This window comes from Neolamprologus multifasciatus, chromosome 7 (assembly GCF_963576455.1).
Source record: "Neolamprologus multifasciatus chromosome 7, fNeoMul1.2, whole genome shotgun sequence".
Classification (NCBI taxonomy): Eukaryota; Metazoa; Chordata; class Actinopteri; order Cichliformes; family Cichlidae; genus Neolamprologus; species Neolamprologus multifasciatus.
Window position 1 is genome coordinate 21,508,323 of NC_140445.1, and position 14,746 is coordinate 21,523,068.

Sequence of the window (14,746 nt, forward strand, 5' to 3'; positions counted from 1 at the left end):
GTGTTCACCAGGTGGTGCCCTATATATACTCCATAGCTAATGGCTATCCATTATCACAACCATCAGGGAAATGATGACTGTTCTATCAAGCACTTCAAAGTAAACAACTAGCTTCTGTTTGCCAGAAAGGCCAAAGATGTCATCAACAAACAGAGGGGCTTATTAACTTATTAATGACTTGTTAGCTTTGACAGTGGACAAACTGTTAGCTATGTCATTAGCCGTTTACCCAAGAAGATCATCAGCTAAACATACAGACATGTACCCCCTACACCTGCCCTGGGACTGTGCTGGTCATCCCACATCCCACAGATACGCTGTGCTATAAACTAAATTGCTTTCCTCCCTTTGCCCCCATTTCTCACAGGTTTTACTATGAGGGTCAAGGTTCTTTTTTACCAAATCTTGGACAAAAAGCAGTAGTGGAATGACCTGTTAGACAATGACATGCTTACAGCAATGGAAACTTGCTAACATGACCTGCAACACTTGGATGACAAAAGACTGTCTTGCTGCTATGTGAGTGCAGCTCTTGACCGTGCAGCCAGTAAGTGGGAGATTTACATCTTCTGAAATATACCCTGGCATACAGGCGGTTGCATGGGATACCTGCACACAGACAGGAAATAGGATACATGTGATAACTCAGAAAAACATCCTATTAATTTGTAATAACCATTTCCTCTAAAGGGATAGCGAATCCAGTTCATGCCAGCAAAACCCCCAATGCATAAGTTGTTCACTACTAACCATTTCCCTCTATGTAAGTGTCAACACTGTTCTTCCTGGCAGTCATCTGATCATGCCCTGCACAGAGTTCATTCAGTTGTTCTTTTTCACACAAGCATCATCTCCAACATCCAACCCTTGAAGCAATTCCCATAGATCTATTTGCAGATTTAATTTAGCCGCTTTTCAAGTTGAAACTCTAGCCAGTCCAGCTGTGTTTGTGATTGAAACTCATGCCATCTGTGCCCCAACAATAAACCCTCTTTCAAAGTCTTTCACTCTTGCATCTTGAGACAAGACCAGAATCCCTTTGGGCAGCTAAGCATTTCATCCATGACACAGCATCTATCCAAATGTTAACTGTTTAACTGTATCATACATTGAGCATGTATGGTTATTTAGGTTTATCGTTTAGTTTGTGATCCACTGGGATGTTTCAGTGCAAAGAGTTGTCTTCATAAAAAATGTAATGGCTATACTGAACATTTAAGCTCATTCTTTAGATATTATATGGCATCTAAAATACTTTTGGTTAATGTAATTGTAATGTCCTGTGATCATTAATGAGACTTTATGATGAGTGTAAGTCGGCAATATAGTTTGAAAGTAAAGTTCGAGTCAAATGAATTACTTTAGAAATGCAATTATATAAATATTTCTAGGCACTATGTAATGGTTATTAGCAATTATATGATAAATATATTTGCTGCATATGTAGAATAATGCTACCTAAAAGCAGTGCAATCCTAAACTTATACATATGTTATTTCAACCAGTTACACTATTAAAACTTTGCTAAAAGCTTCCATTAATGGATATAAACATTTTTTCAATCATATATCAATGCATTACTATCATTATTTTTAAGGTACTTATATGTATTTATATGACCTTCATACAAACCGTTAGTGAGGTTTTTTCCCACTGTGCATAAAATCATACCTTGCTGATAGAAAAAAGATGACATATGGTTGTTTGTCTTTGTGTGGCTGAACTTCATTGCTGCAAGCTAGGACTCCAGTGGGGAGGGAGGGTCATTTAGGAATGAAAATAAGATACCCAATGGAGTGTTTTAATAGAAAGAAAATGTCAATTTTACGAATGAGTGTGTTCCCGTGGAAATGTGTGATTATGCAGCAAGACGTATGATGAGGAACTGGCTGTGTGAATGTGTGCTTGCATGCTATCTTGACTGTATATGAGTCTGCATGTGACTGAGCGGCTGACTGTGTCGCGTACTCTATAGTCATTCATGCATGAAGTGTGCAAGTGTGCATTCCTACAGGGTGTGCTTACTGCATCCCTCACAAGGTCACCTATCCATATAGTTACTCTGGGCAGATTTACACCAGCAATCAATATGCATATTTCCTGATGATGCTGCAGTGCTGTGGGTGGTGGTAGTGTACCAGCAAGAGTCATATGATCCTTTTTCTCATCTCTCAGTCTAGTCTTGTGAGCCTTGTGTAGGGCAAGAGAAATTTAACATGTATACAATATGACCCAGATTTCTGTCGTCTGCAGAAGCCAAGTTCAGAGCAGTTTACATCTAATTTGCATTTGCCACAAGCAAGCATGACAGATTTTATATTCAGTGTTGCTTGAGTTACAACACTCGAGGGTGCCAAGTTTATAATTAGAAATGCCCTAAAGTTGATCTTTTTTTTTCAATATCACTTAAAACTAAAGAGTTACATTAACAATGTCTTTTACACTTGACACATTTAGATATTTAAATATTCATACATAGAATTTTATAAATGTTCAAGGGAAATGTGCTACTACAGAAAAAAAATGTGGTTGCTCCGTGCCTCCAGTGTGACTTAGAGGAACACTCTAGCCACACAAAAAATTATATGAAGAAGGAAGAAAAGTGTCCTGAGAGAGTTTTCACTACCAGGGTGAAGAATTACAGAGGAGCACGTCTCTTCTTTTCTATGTAGCCATAAATAGCAAGTCATTAAGAAAATGGCATGTGATGGGCAGATTAGAATGGTGCAGCAGAAGAGACGTGTAATGAAGACAGTTGAACCTTACAGTAATCTTCCCTGTCCCACTCACCCATCTTATTGCCTCATACATTGTTTTCCTTATCTCACATAGCTTCAAACCACCTTTTATTTCTTCTTGTTCTTTCTTGCAACGGAGACTAATGTGTGGTTTGGTTTCAGAGAAACATCCTTTTCAGTATAGCAGTATAGAAGTAAGATCATACTACTCCCATGACAACTTCAAGGAATTGTAGAAATAATGACAGCTTCCTATGCTGTGTGGTTTTAATGAACCTGACAAAAAGTGGTTTTATTGCACGCTGAAGCAGTCGATACACAGTGAATCATATGTAGAGATAGGGAGATGTTCTAGGTGACAAATGACAAAGTTCTCTAATACAAGGCATAAGGGGACTGTATTATGATACATCTGGAGAGATGTATTAATAAAAAGATAGGTATACACTGGCCTAAACTCATGGATGCATTTACCTTTTGATACATGTGTGCACAAAGTATGAGCAAAGCTCACATAATAGCAGTTTTACAGCTACCTTTTCCGTGTTTTATCCCTAATAATTCACAGTGCTTTAGAGTCTATTTTGTATAATAATTTTATATGAGATTCTTTTTTTCCATTGCACAGTTTTCACGAAATGACCTTTACCTATGATGTTAACTGCCAAATGTTCCTCTTTGTATTAAAGAAATTCCAATTGGCGCTTAATGAAAGGCAGGTGCATTAGAAAGGTCAGCTATAGATGTGAAGTGAAAGGGCCTGTGTGCTGGAAAGGCAGATACCCAATTAAAGCAAGTTAACTAGGCCAATTCAAATCAAATAAAGTGAGAAAGATGACGGACTAGAAATACATAGCTTGAGATGTAAACATGCAAATCAAAATTTTCAGATGTGCTTGTGGTCAAAATGTTTCATGGGGTAGCTACTTAGCCACTGATCATTACATATGCAACTGGTTCCCAAGAAACAAGCAACATGATTGAGTCTGAATGCACAGACACACTGTATGCAAACACACACGTTACCCACAAGTACCCACACATACTCCTACATGCACCTGATGTACTGCAGCTGCCTGGTATGTATATCATGAAGCTATATTTTGCATTTTGAAATACAGAGAACTTTGCACAGGAAAAACGTAGGTTTTTTTTTTTTTTTTAATAAATGGGGCTCAGGGAATAATATATGTGCATTAAGTCACCAACAGAACCTGCAACTTTAGATCTCCTGTGCATCATCTCTTATTTACTTGGTTAGATGATTTTCTTGGTGACAGATGACAATTAGATGGTTGTTCCAGAACTATGGTTTCTGTCTGTGGACTGTTATACAGTCCGGGCCCAGTGGGATTCCACTGTTGTGTTCTGCTTAATAATCCAAATCCTCTAAGTCCCCCTTGGCCCACTTCAGTCCTTTGATTGCGCCTTGTATTTTTATTACGTTACACTCCATTTTCATAATCTGGTGCATAGCATTCTTATGGTGTGTGGTGGAGAAAATGAAAAGACAGAGCCTAACAAGTAATGCACTACGCTCTCCTAAGGTCATCCAGATTACAAGGGTCAGTCTCTAATCCTTAAAGCTGGGTGTGCTCTTAATTTGGAACCATAATTCTTGGAGCAAATAACTCTATAGAAAACTGCTGTGAAGAAAAATGGCAAGAAGCAAGTGTTCATATATATGCACACAATTTGTGTGAAAGTACAGATCTAAATATCCCTTAGCTTGCCCATGAAATCACCTATTTTGTCACATGGGAGATGTCCCGAAGTGACAGGGGACAGATATCCACCTTTGTTCAGTCACCCTGTGTCATGCAATACAACCTTTTGAAGGAGGTCATTCATTTCACAATAAGAGCAACAAAAAAAGGGAGGAAAAGAGCTGGGTTAGCAAAAGTGTGAATGGCACAGTGTGACTGCGTCGTTCTGTTATCAGTTCAGATGCACACATTAGTCAAGTTCACATCAGCACCTCAAAACTTCAAAACCTTTGCCATTCAATTCTTTATTTCTTTTAACCAAACTAATGAATTGTGGCTAAAAACTGCAAGGAGGTGATCATTATTACCTCATTAATAGTTCTTAAAAGTCATGAATGCTAACCTTTGTTGAAAGGAAATTTCTTTGAATGTGATTAAAATTAAACTGGAATAAGCCCTTATATTATGAAGACAGTAAAATGTGAATTTCTAATCTGCAAAGCAGGAGTTCAGTTACTTACAGTGCTGTAAACAGCAGGTACCGTATGCGTTTTAATTTAAAATAGTAAAGCTTCAGTGGATCAACCACTTTTTCCCATTTGTATCTTAAAGGAAAAGACCAGTAAAACATTTGGTGGTAGCAATACCAGAATGCTAGCGCGACATTTTTAAATAGTATTTCCAATCTCTGTATGTTTCTTTCACACTCCATTCATTTAATTAAAATGTTTTATATCTTTAACAAATAATGTGCAACAGTGGCATACCGTAATCTACAGATAAAGAATGTCAGTGTTATCGTCAAATATGAAGAACAAACAAAACAAAAACAAAAAGCTATTGCATCTCTAGCATGTGCCCTAATATAGCAAGATTTATTCAAGAGCATATTGATTGAATATGAAGATTATATATTTCTCCTCCAGTCTGTCCCTGTCTTGCCGCCTGATGCCAGGGGTAGATTTACATCTGTCTAATTTCGTGCTTGTCAGCCCACCATCTGGTATGGTATCAAAATTAAAGACAGGAAAAAATGATATCACACTGTCAATCACACACACACACAAATGTGGAACATAAGTTACTGAAGCTGTCTGTGGTGAAAATTCATCTCACAACAGGTATGAATGTCATGGTTCTGCGTCTTGACCCAGTGTTTTGAATCTTGTTTAATCATTATTGTGTGAGTATCTTGTATTTCCTCGTTTAGCTTTCTTGCACTTATGAGTTTTCTGATTATTGCGTTTATCTCTGTGGTTTTGGTTTAGTTCCCTTTAGTGTTTCCCTTTCCCTGTGTTTTGTCCTCAGTGTGTCCTGTAGATGTCAGTCTTGTTGTCATGTCATGTCATCTTTGCCTTAGTCTCTGTGTTTTGTCTTCAATGTTCCCTCAGCCTCCCCAGCCTGTCTAAAGCCCTCTGTGGATACAAAAGCTCACCTTGTTTTTCACACATTTTAATGAGTTCAATTTTAAATCATTTTTGTTTGCAATATATAATCTCGTAAAGGCACAAAACTTTAATTATCCACCCTGTGGGTTTTAAATTGGCATAATCTCAAACCAAATCTAAAAATGAAGCATTGATACAATATGTAAAATATTCTAAAAAGTTGCATTTCAATCCAAACTGTGATATATTCTCAATCCAAACATTTTTCACTGTTCAAAGGCAGGTTTGTCTGCGCCTCCTCTACCCCACATACCTCCTAACAAATATTATTGCACTATTTAAAACTGGAAACAGTCTTTTATGTCAGGAATTTTAGGGATCTTTTTGCTTAAATGGGTAGTTTCAGAAGCCCTTCAATCATTTCAGATGTCGGAATGTATAAAAATTACTAATTTGAGGACTTGCAAAGCAGAGAGATTTCATTAAGTCTGGTGAACAAACGTGTGGATCACTGTTTGCAAATTTTGTTGCTTTGTTTTAATTTCTTTATATTTATTGATTTATTTGTTATGCCTCTGAGATAAAAAGATTCTTTCAAAATCCTTGACACAGGTTTAACTAAGCCTGGACAGATTTCTGATTTCAATACTTTCTGTTATGCTTACATTGTTAAAATAAAATAAAATAAAAATCACATCCTTGTGGCAAGATGATCATCAGCCTTGTGGAAAAATAACTGAGTCAGTTAGTTGGTTAGTTATCAATACATTATTTGCCTGTTGGTGTAATAACAATAGTGTGAATGCTGTACAGTCTGTACATATGAGAGTCTAAGTAGCTCAGACATAATAATACACCTAAACATTGTTAAAGGGTGGTTTGTTGTGTGATGGCTGCTTTTAAATGAGGAATACTACATCGAGCAGAGTAGAGTGAAAGCACAATAGATGAAACAAAGATATGTAGTCGTGTAATAGTGTAGTAATACTTAAACACAACGGGCACGCAGACGTTTGCATGCCCGCACGCACACAAGTACAGAAAGTGAATCTGATATGTGTTTTTCATTTGAGTCCTAATTCTCTTGCAGGTGACAGAGACACGGACAGGCCCGCTGGGATGCAGTAGCTATGACAATCTGGACTCAGTTAGCTCAATCCTTCTACAGAGCCCTGAGAGCAAGCTTCATCTACAAGGTAAACACTGCCCACATTCATCCCCAGATTGCTGGCTGTCACAAAGAAGGAGGGTCAAACTCTCGCTTGACCTCTAAAATGAAATGACATCTATACACTTAGATGAAATAGTCTGAGGTGGACTAAAGAAATGGCTTGTGGTTTCTGAAGAATTGAAAGTCAATGCATTTTTTAATTGGCACTGGGATGGGGATAGAATTGCTCCCCATTCCCATCTGGGGATTTCAGCACAATGTTCTGGTTATAGACGTGCGCTTGTGTTCTAATGTGATTGTGTCTTAAGTCTTTCTAAGCTTTGATCAAAGACAGGTCTCCAAAACAGTTGTTTGAACAGTGCAAACTAATCAGTCATGAGAGTATAAAGTAGCACTTTCTGTGTAGCTGCAATGTGTAAAAGGACAAATGAAACAAGGTGTTTAGACAGTGTTTTTTATGCTTGACAGTGCTAGAGCCATATTATGGTTTATAGGAACAAGCTCGCTATTTATACAGGAGTTTCTTTCATTAGGATTTGTCAGTATTTGAAAATGAATCTACTTTGCTCATGGATCATACGTTGGTCAGTGCACACAGCAAATTTACCTATGAATGGTGAATGTTCTTTTAAATTAAAATAGGTCTGTCTTTCTAACAGAAGTAACAATTAGCTTAAGAGAGGAATTACATGCAGTGTCAGTCACCCTGGGGAAAACGAATGATGAAAGACTCTGTAACTGTGGTCAAGTGTTTGAGAAGTGTGATTGCTTCTTTGATTTATTTCAGTTTATGCAGGTTATTAGAACTAGTTTGAAAATCACATAGGCCTATTTTTAATCCACACATCTCCATCTCCCTCTCAGAAGGGATCATTATTCCTTCTCCAAAGTCAGAAAACTAAGTGGTTTGTCAAAGAAACACTTTTAAGTCCTTGGCTGCCACTTACTCAAAGCACTCTATAGGTTTTGGGAAAAGCTTTATTGTCATGCACCAAATGTATTAGCCTTGTGCTTTGAAGAGTGCTTTGTCACGGAATTGATAGATGACAGGCCCGGAAAAGATTCTTTCTTTTGGTTTGATAATAACTCCACTAGAAAGCGAATGCTTTTATGATTGGTTACAGGCTTAGCAATTTTTATTAAACTAAATTATATTGGTGTGTGTGTGTGTGTGTGTGTGTGTGTGTGTGTGTGTGTGTGTGTGTGTGTGTGTGTGTGTGTGTAGTGTGTATGCTTATGTGTACCAGAGAGCGGTGGTGGTGGCGGGGGTGTTAAGAGTTTGTCTGAAAATGTGTTCTTTGGAGAGCAATCATTGTTTCTGCTTTTAATTAGAGGACAGCTGATGGTGTAACTTCTTCAATAACTGTGGTGCTCTTCAAAGTGATGGCACTTCACTCAGCCCATGAAGAGGGATGTAGTCAGTAGAGAGCTTTTAAGGTCTATGCTGATCAAATATGTTAATAATGAGACCCAACCATTTAATACAACTTATAGTTGTCAAGAAAATGGTTCAGTTTAGATGACTTTATTTTTTTAGTTTAGTTGTAGTTTATTTTTTATTTTTTTTGTCTCTTATTAAACAATATATTTTTCTCAGATTAGAGTAGCCATCTATTTTTGTAAACAACATTTGTTTGCAGTCTAAAAGTCGGTACGGCTTCACTTTACATGCCTACATGCGTTCATTAACAACATAAACACAAACATCGAGGTAGTCTTGATCTTGATCTGTGAGGCACTGCTGCAAAAAAGTTGGACTCTTTGCCATCCTAATTCAGAAAAAGTTTGGACTTGGAGGAAAATACAAATAAAAACAGAATGCAATGATTTGCATTTAAAGATTGTGGAACAATTTCAGAATAATGTTCCCCGGTGTAAAATTGCAAAGACTTTCATCATCTATAGTCCATAATATAAAAAGATACTGAGAATATGAATGTATATATATATATTCAGCAAGAGAGTTTTGCCTTTCTGAGAGATGAAGTGGAAAATTAGTGTTGGGTGTCTGTGGTCTGCAGGCTCTGGCAGCATGGCAGCATGGCATTTAAAACATGTATGATTCTGTCATGGAAATCACTGCATGGGCTCAGAAAACACTATCGGGAATCAATCTCTGTGAGCAGAGTTCGCTGTGCCATCCATAAATGCTGGTGAAAGCTCTCTCATGCAAAGAAGATGCCGTATGTCCAGTAACACCACTGTCTTCTACATGTTAAATGTAAAAGTCTTTTTGGAAAACATGGATGCCTTGTACTCCAGATTATCAGCACTCACTTCATAAGCCTGCATCTCTGAAGGTATGGAGGTGTGTGAGTGCTTATGGTACTATTGCGTTGCACATCTGGAAAGGCAACATCAGTGCTGAAAGGAGTATGCAGGTTTTAAAGTAGCACTTCCTTCCGTCCAGACAATGTCTTATATAGGGAAGGTCTTGCATAGTTCAGCAAGACAATGCTAAATGCATGGTGCAGCTGTTACACCACTGTGGCTTTGTCCAGGTGCTGAACTGGTCTGCCCGCAGTCCAGAACTTATATCGACTCAAAACATTCGATACATCATAAAATAAATAAATAAATATGACTAAGAAGACTTGGTACTATAGCGCCTCTAGAATTATCAAACATAAATGGGACGGCATTCCTCTTTAAAAAGCCCAGCAACTGGTCTTCTGATGTCATTGCACAGTGGCCTTTGCTTGATGTATGCACAGTGACTGTATGTTTAACTTGTTGTACATGCAGGGATAGCACAGTTAATGTGGGGAAAATTATGGATTTATAAAGTAATTTTACAGTGGAAATAACGTGTAGGGATTAAAACAATCAATCCATAATTGTAATACAATTCATGTATGATTCTAAATAAAAATAATATTATTTTTTCAATTATAAAAGAAGTCAATAAGCAAAAAATGTATAGCTAGAAATAGACAATACCAGGAGTGTTGCTCTGTAGCGGATTAATAGTTTAGCAAATAAATGGCTGAACATATTTTTGTGACTAATATATGGCTGCTAGGGTATACTACTTATTTTTCAGCTAGTTAGGTTATTTCACATTGCTGCTAGTGCGAGGATTGTATTATGTCTATATATATATTTAAATGTTTGTCACATGATGGTCAGATTAAAAACAAAACAAAAACAAAAACCATGCCAGTGTGTTGCTTTAAAACTCAAACAGTTTAGGTTATATTAATATAAAGTGAAGTCTTTATGGACATCTCTCTTTGGTGGAGGGTTCATCAAAAAAAAAGAAGAAAGGTCTTGGTGTAAATTACCAAAATCATTATTATGACCAAAAGAGTATTTGTGAAGGAGAGTAGGCACTTAGAACTGGCTTTGGTCTCAACTGCAGGTGGGAAGTGATGAATTATAACTAGTTTCAAGTACCACACGGTGGGGAGAACACTGGTTTTCAAGAGATGAGCTGAGTGAGTAGCCGTGATTTAGCCTGTCTCGGACCAACTCTTAATAAATGAAGGGGTAATGAATGTGTAAATGATCCTGGATTCTCCTAATCCCACCACCCACATCAAGCAAACAACATATTCAGCAGAAAAAAAACGACAATGCATATAAAATCCAGGAGCCCCATGGGTTCAGTGGGATAATTGCTTTCATTGTTCTGCTGTTCCTTCAGCTAAACCGATACCGATGACATTTAGATAAGTGGAAGTGACATACATAATCAGAACACACGAAATATAAATTGTCATCTCAGCAGCATGTTTTTCTTGTTTCTCCACTGTAAGGGAGGACTGTAAGTGTCATGGTGGCTCCAAAAGCATTTTTTTCCTCTTTAGACAAACACAGTTCAATTCTCTGCAAGATTTACTGTGTCCCTAGACTGGCCTTTACATTGAGTGGCCCAAAAAATAACAGCTTTGACAGCATTGTCCTCTTTTTACAATACACCATAAATGAACTTCTCAGACTGTCCCTTGAGGAAGATGACATTGGCTGGGTCCAGTGCTATTCTAATAAGCACTAGCAGCTCTCAGCACATCTAATGAATGCCCACAATGTGTCTCATTTACAAATGCCTATTGACCTTTTACCAGACAATTAGCTAAAATGCTAACTTTTGGCATTTAAACTGTGGGGAGGAGTCACAACTGGCCAATGTGGAAGATCGCAGATCACTGCCTGCTATCTAATATGAAAATACACATCACCATGCAACATCTAGTTTGAAATGATCTTATTTCTAGTTATTACTAAAAGTATTTTCAACAAGTAATATTAGCAGCGTAGTTTTTTTTTTTAATTTAATGCATTCATGTCTATACCTAGTTGCCTGATGTGACAATAGTTGAAGGTCAAACAAAATGGTAAACTACCTAATTTCTGCATATAGAAATTCTTTGATGAGTTCAAGGTATACATATATATATATATATATATATATATATATATATATATATATATATATATATATATATATATATATACATAAAGACCATGTATATATATATATATATATATATATATATATGGTCTTCATATATCTTTATGAAAACCCAATTTCTCCAACATTGGACCCAAACTGGCCTTGATGGAGGATACACTGTCTAGTGTTAAAAAGTGTATTTGTTATTGTACATTTGTTGAAAAATATTCATCTGTACAATGTAAGATAAGAATATCACAATAGTATGTGAACATGCATACAGTCATTAAAAAAATAAGTCTTCAAAGGACACGGGGCACTAAGTACTGGAAGTATTGCTTCCAGAGGAAGAGGAAGTGGCAAACAGGTGGTCTTAATCAAACGTACTTGATTCATTTATCAGCGGGAAGTGTGAGCACCTCTATAAAAGCAGACATTTTGGCAGTTTGCTGGCCTGAACCATTCAGGTGTGTGTTAACGCAATATTCATCCCAGGAGTAAACATCCCAGCAAATTCACCCGAAGATCAGACCCTGCAATCCTCAAAGAAATTGCAAAAAACCTAAGAGCTGCTTTTCAGACTCTACAGGCCTCAGTTAGCATGTTAAATGTAAAAGTTCATAACAGTACAGTTAGAAAATGACTGAACAAGCATAGTTGTTAGTTTGAGATGCCAGGAGAAAATCTCTTCTCTCTAAAAATAAAAAAAAGAGCCTGACTCAGCCTGAATCTTTTTGCATCCTGATGAAGTCTGGATGGTAAGAAAGATAACATACGCAAAGTGGTTCATTTCCATTATTCAAGTTTTTATGATTTTTCCATGTAGCTTCTCCTGTTTACATATATTTTCTCTACTATCTGCACTAGAAGTGCATGGGGAAAGTGCTTTTGAAGGAGCTGGCTACAGAAAGCAATTCTGAATGACACTTTTAGATGGTACACCTCCAGAATTCCTGTTTGCGGTCTATTTAATGTGTAAGTGATGAAACTGTAGTCATTTGTGATGTTCCAAATAAGACTTTTCAAGTACATTTTGTTCTCAGTTTTGTGTTTTTTTGTGTTATTATATTTGTGTTCATTTGTCTTAACTCACCTTTTTCTCAGTTTCTCCACTCTGTCTTTTTTACCATTGTTTTCATGCTATTTTTTACTTTAACTCTTCAGCAATCCAAATCATATTCCATATTGTGTACACTGGGCATTTATGTGTGATGCTTATGCCACGTCTTCTTCATTTTATGTGAATGAATAGACGGAAATGAAAAAAGGGTAATCTAGACCAGCCATTTTAATTGCTTATGAATTAAATAAAGGGATCATATTAATATGCAGGGCCACATGAGTTACAACACAGATGCATTAATAGAAAACCCACTCTATTTCATTCTTCTAATTAAACTTTTAATCATGACTTTTTTCTGGTTTTACTATTGGGTTTTTTTTTAATCCAGACCTCTGTACTTTATCAGGTTACAGGCATACATGCCATATGTAAAAATGACCAATTACAAACCTGTGATCTATTTTTTTTTTCAGTTTTTTTTTTTTTTTTTTTTTTAGTAATTTGCTTCGGTAGGATTAGGTTTAAATTGGTCCAGAACCACACTCTGACTTGGAAAAAAAAAGTTTAAAAAATGAAAGGAAGCAAGTAATATACAAGCTAGTGAATCTAGTTGTGGTCACAATTTCTCCTAAAGACACCTAGACTGCCTTTCCAAAATAAAGGAATTTTCAAGGAGGAATGTTTTTCCCCTCCTTCCCACCCCTGTGGTCTGCTCTTTGTAAGCTGTGGGGCTGTGAGCCAAAGATAACACATTGCGGATATGACACTCCCTGGATATTCCCTTTGCTTTAACTTAAATTTAGATTAGAATGTTGTAGTGTAATCTCACATCAAGGCAGCTACCTATCAAAGCCTAAACTCAGTTTTCTCCCACAGTTTTGCTTTGTACAATATTTTTCAAATAACTCTTGTACTCACTCTCCTTATTTTCTCACTTTCCTTTTCAGCAATCACCAGAATTAAAATTCATGCATGACTTAGCAAAGCTTTTATCTGTTAAATATGTACCCTCCCATTGCTTAAATGTAATATCACCGTGAAGGTTTCAGTATTACATTTTGCCTGGTTTGGCATCTGAGTGCATGCTATATGGAGTATTTTATTGGCAGTCCTTGGAGGACGAGTTATAAAAAAGTGTTTTTTCTAGACACCCATGATGAAATCATAGATTCAACATCAATTATGGTATTAAGTTGCAGACAGTGATGATATTTGGCATGATACAGTTGTATTTTTTGTTACAACCTAATCAATTATAATTAATAATCATATTATAACATAAAACCTACAAAGGCTTTCACCTTTAATGAATCTTTTGAATGATTGGAACATATACTTTTTAGGAATTGGCTTGTTTTTTTAATTTTTATTTTAGATCTGACTGAAAGATGCACACTATTTAGTTTTACTACAGCTGGGAGTTAAATATGCTTTTATTCTTCCTCATCAATTTGTTTTTTATTTGTTTGTCCTCTCTCTAGGCTAACGCTTAAAAACCTGATGATATTGGTTTTGGCTGAATTCTCACTTTCAGACTCCTCTGGGACCTAGAAGTAAAAATAGCTTACTGAGGAATGAGAATTAAATGAAAGAGGGGATTAACACATGGCAGGTAAATAGTCTAGATTTGAATGGTTTTCTTAAACTCTTGCAGAGTGTGTTTCAGGTAGCGAGACAGGAATAACAAATCTATTTCCCGCCATTTGATAGTATTTATAGTTTATTAATTTAGAAAATGTATTTTTAAGTGGCAAACCAGTAGGAGCTTTAAATGCATTAGGGCAAAGTCATAGAATATTGTTTGTGCAATGTGATATCCTATACAGAGCGACAAAACGTGTACTGGGGCTGAAAATTGCAAATTGGTAACGTATATTAACTGCATCAACGAACGATAAAAGGCCCAGCAACCTCCACAACCCATTACCCTGCAAGGATCCAATCACCTCCAGTATGGCTGTCATAAATTAGCACCAAAACAAAAGCAAACTAATTTGCCTCTTTCAGTCCCCACTGCATGCTTTTCTCTTTCTCCGGTTTCCTCAAGAGCCTAAATTGGAAGAGCCATGAGCCTATCTTGGAAGATTTATGAATATGTTAGAATAGCCTGAGCCAACAGTTTTCAAAGTGGTGAAGTGAAAATAAATTAAACTGGCCCTGTAGGCAAGTCGTGCACCGAGTGATGAATTAGATACTCATTGCTCTGTCGCTCGATGCCTGTCCCTCTTTTCAAGTGAAAATGCTGCAAACGGGGAAAGACAAACAAGCATACAAATCAATTAAG

At 36.7% G+C, this 14,746-nt stretch overlaps 1 protein-coding gene and 1 long non-coding RNA gene across 2 annotated transcripts in view; both read left to right on the forward strand.

Annotated features, from left to right (window-relative positions):
• The window catches only part of brinp1 (bone morphogenetic protein/retinoic acid inducible neural-specific 1), a 112,672-nt gene that overhangs the window by 76,535 nt on the left and 21,391 nt on the right, over positions 1 to 14,746 (forward strand). Inside the window, exon 5 of the mRNA XM_085165276.1 lies at positions 6,923 to 7,028. Within this exon, the coding sequence (XP_085021402.1) occupies positions 6,923 to 7,028 (106 nt within the window). The remainder of the gene's footprint in view (positions 1 to 6,922; positions 7,029 to 14,746) is intronic.
• Positions 7,035 to 9,878, forward strand: LOC146514203 (uncharacterized). The gene is made up of 2 exons (XR_014874917.1): positions 7,035 to 8,184; positions 8,229 to 9,878. It is a non-coding gene; the product is annotated as an uncharacterized LOC146514203 (long non-coding RNA).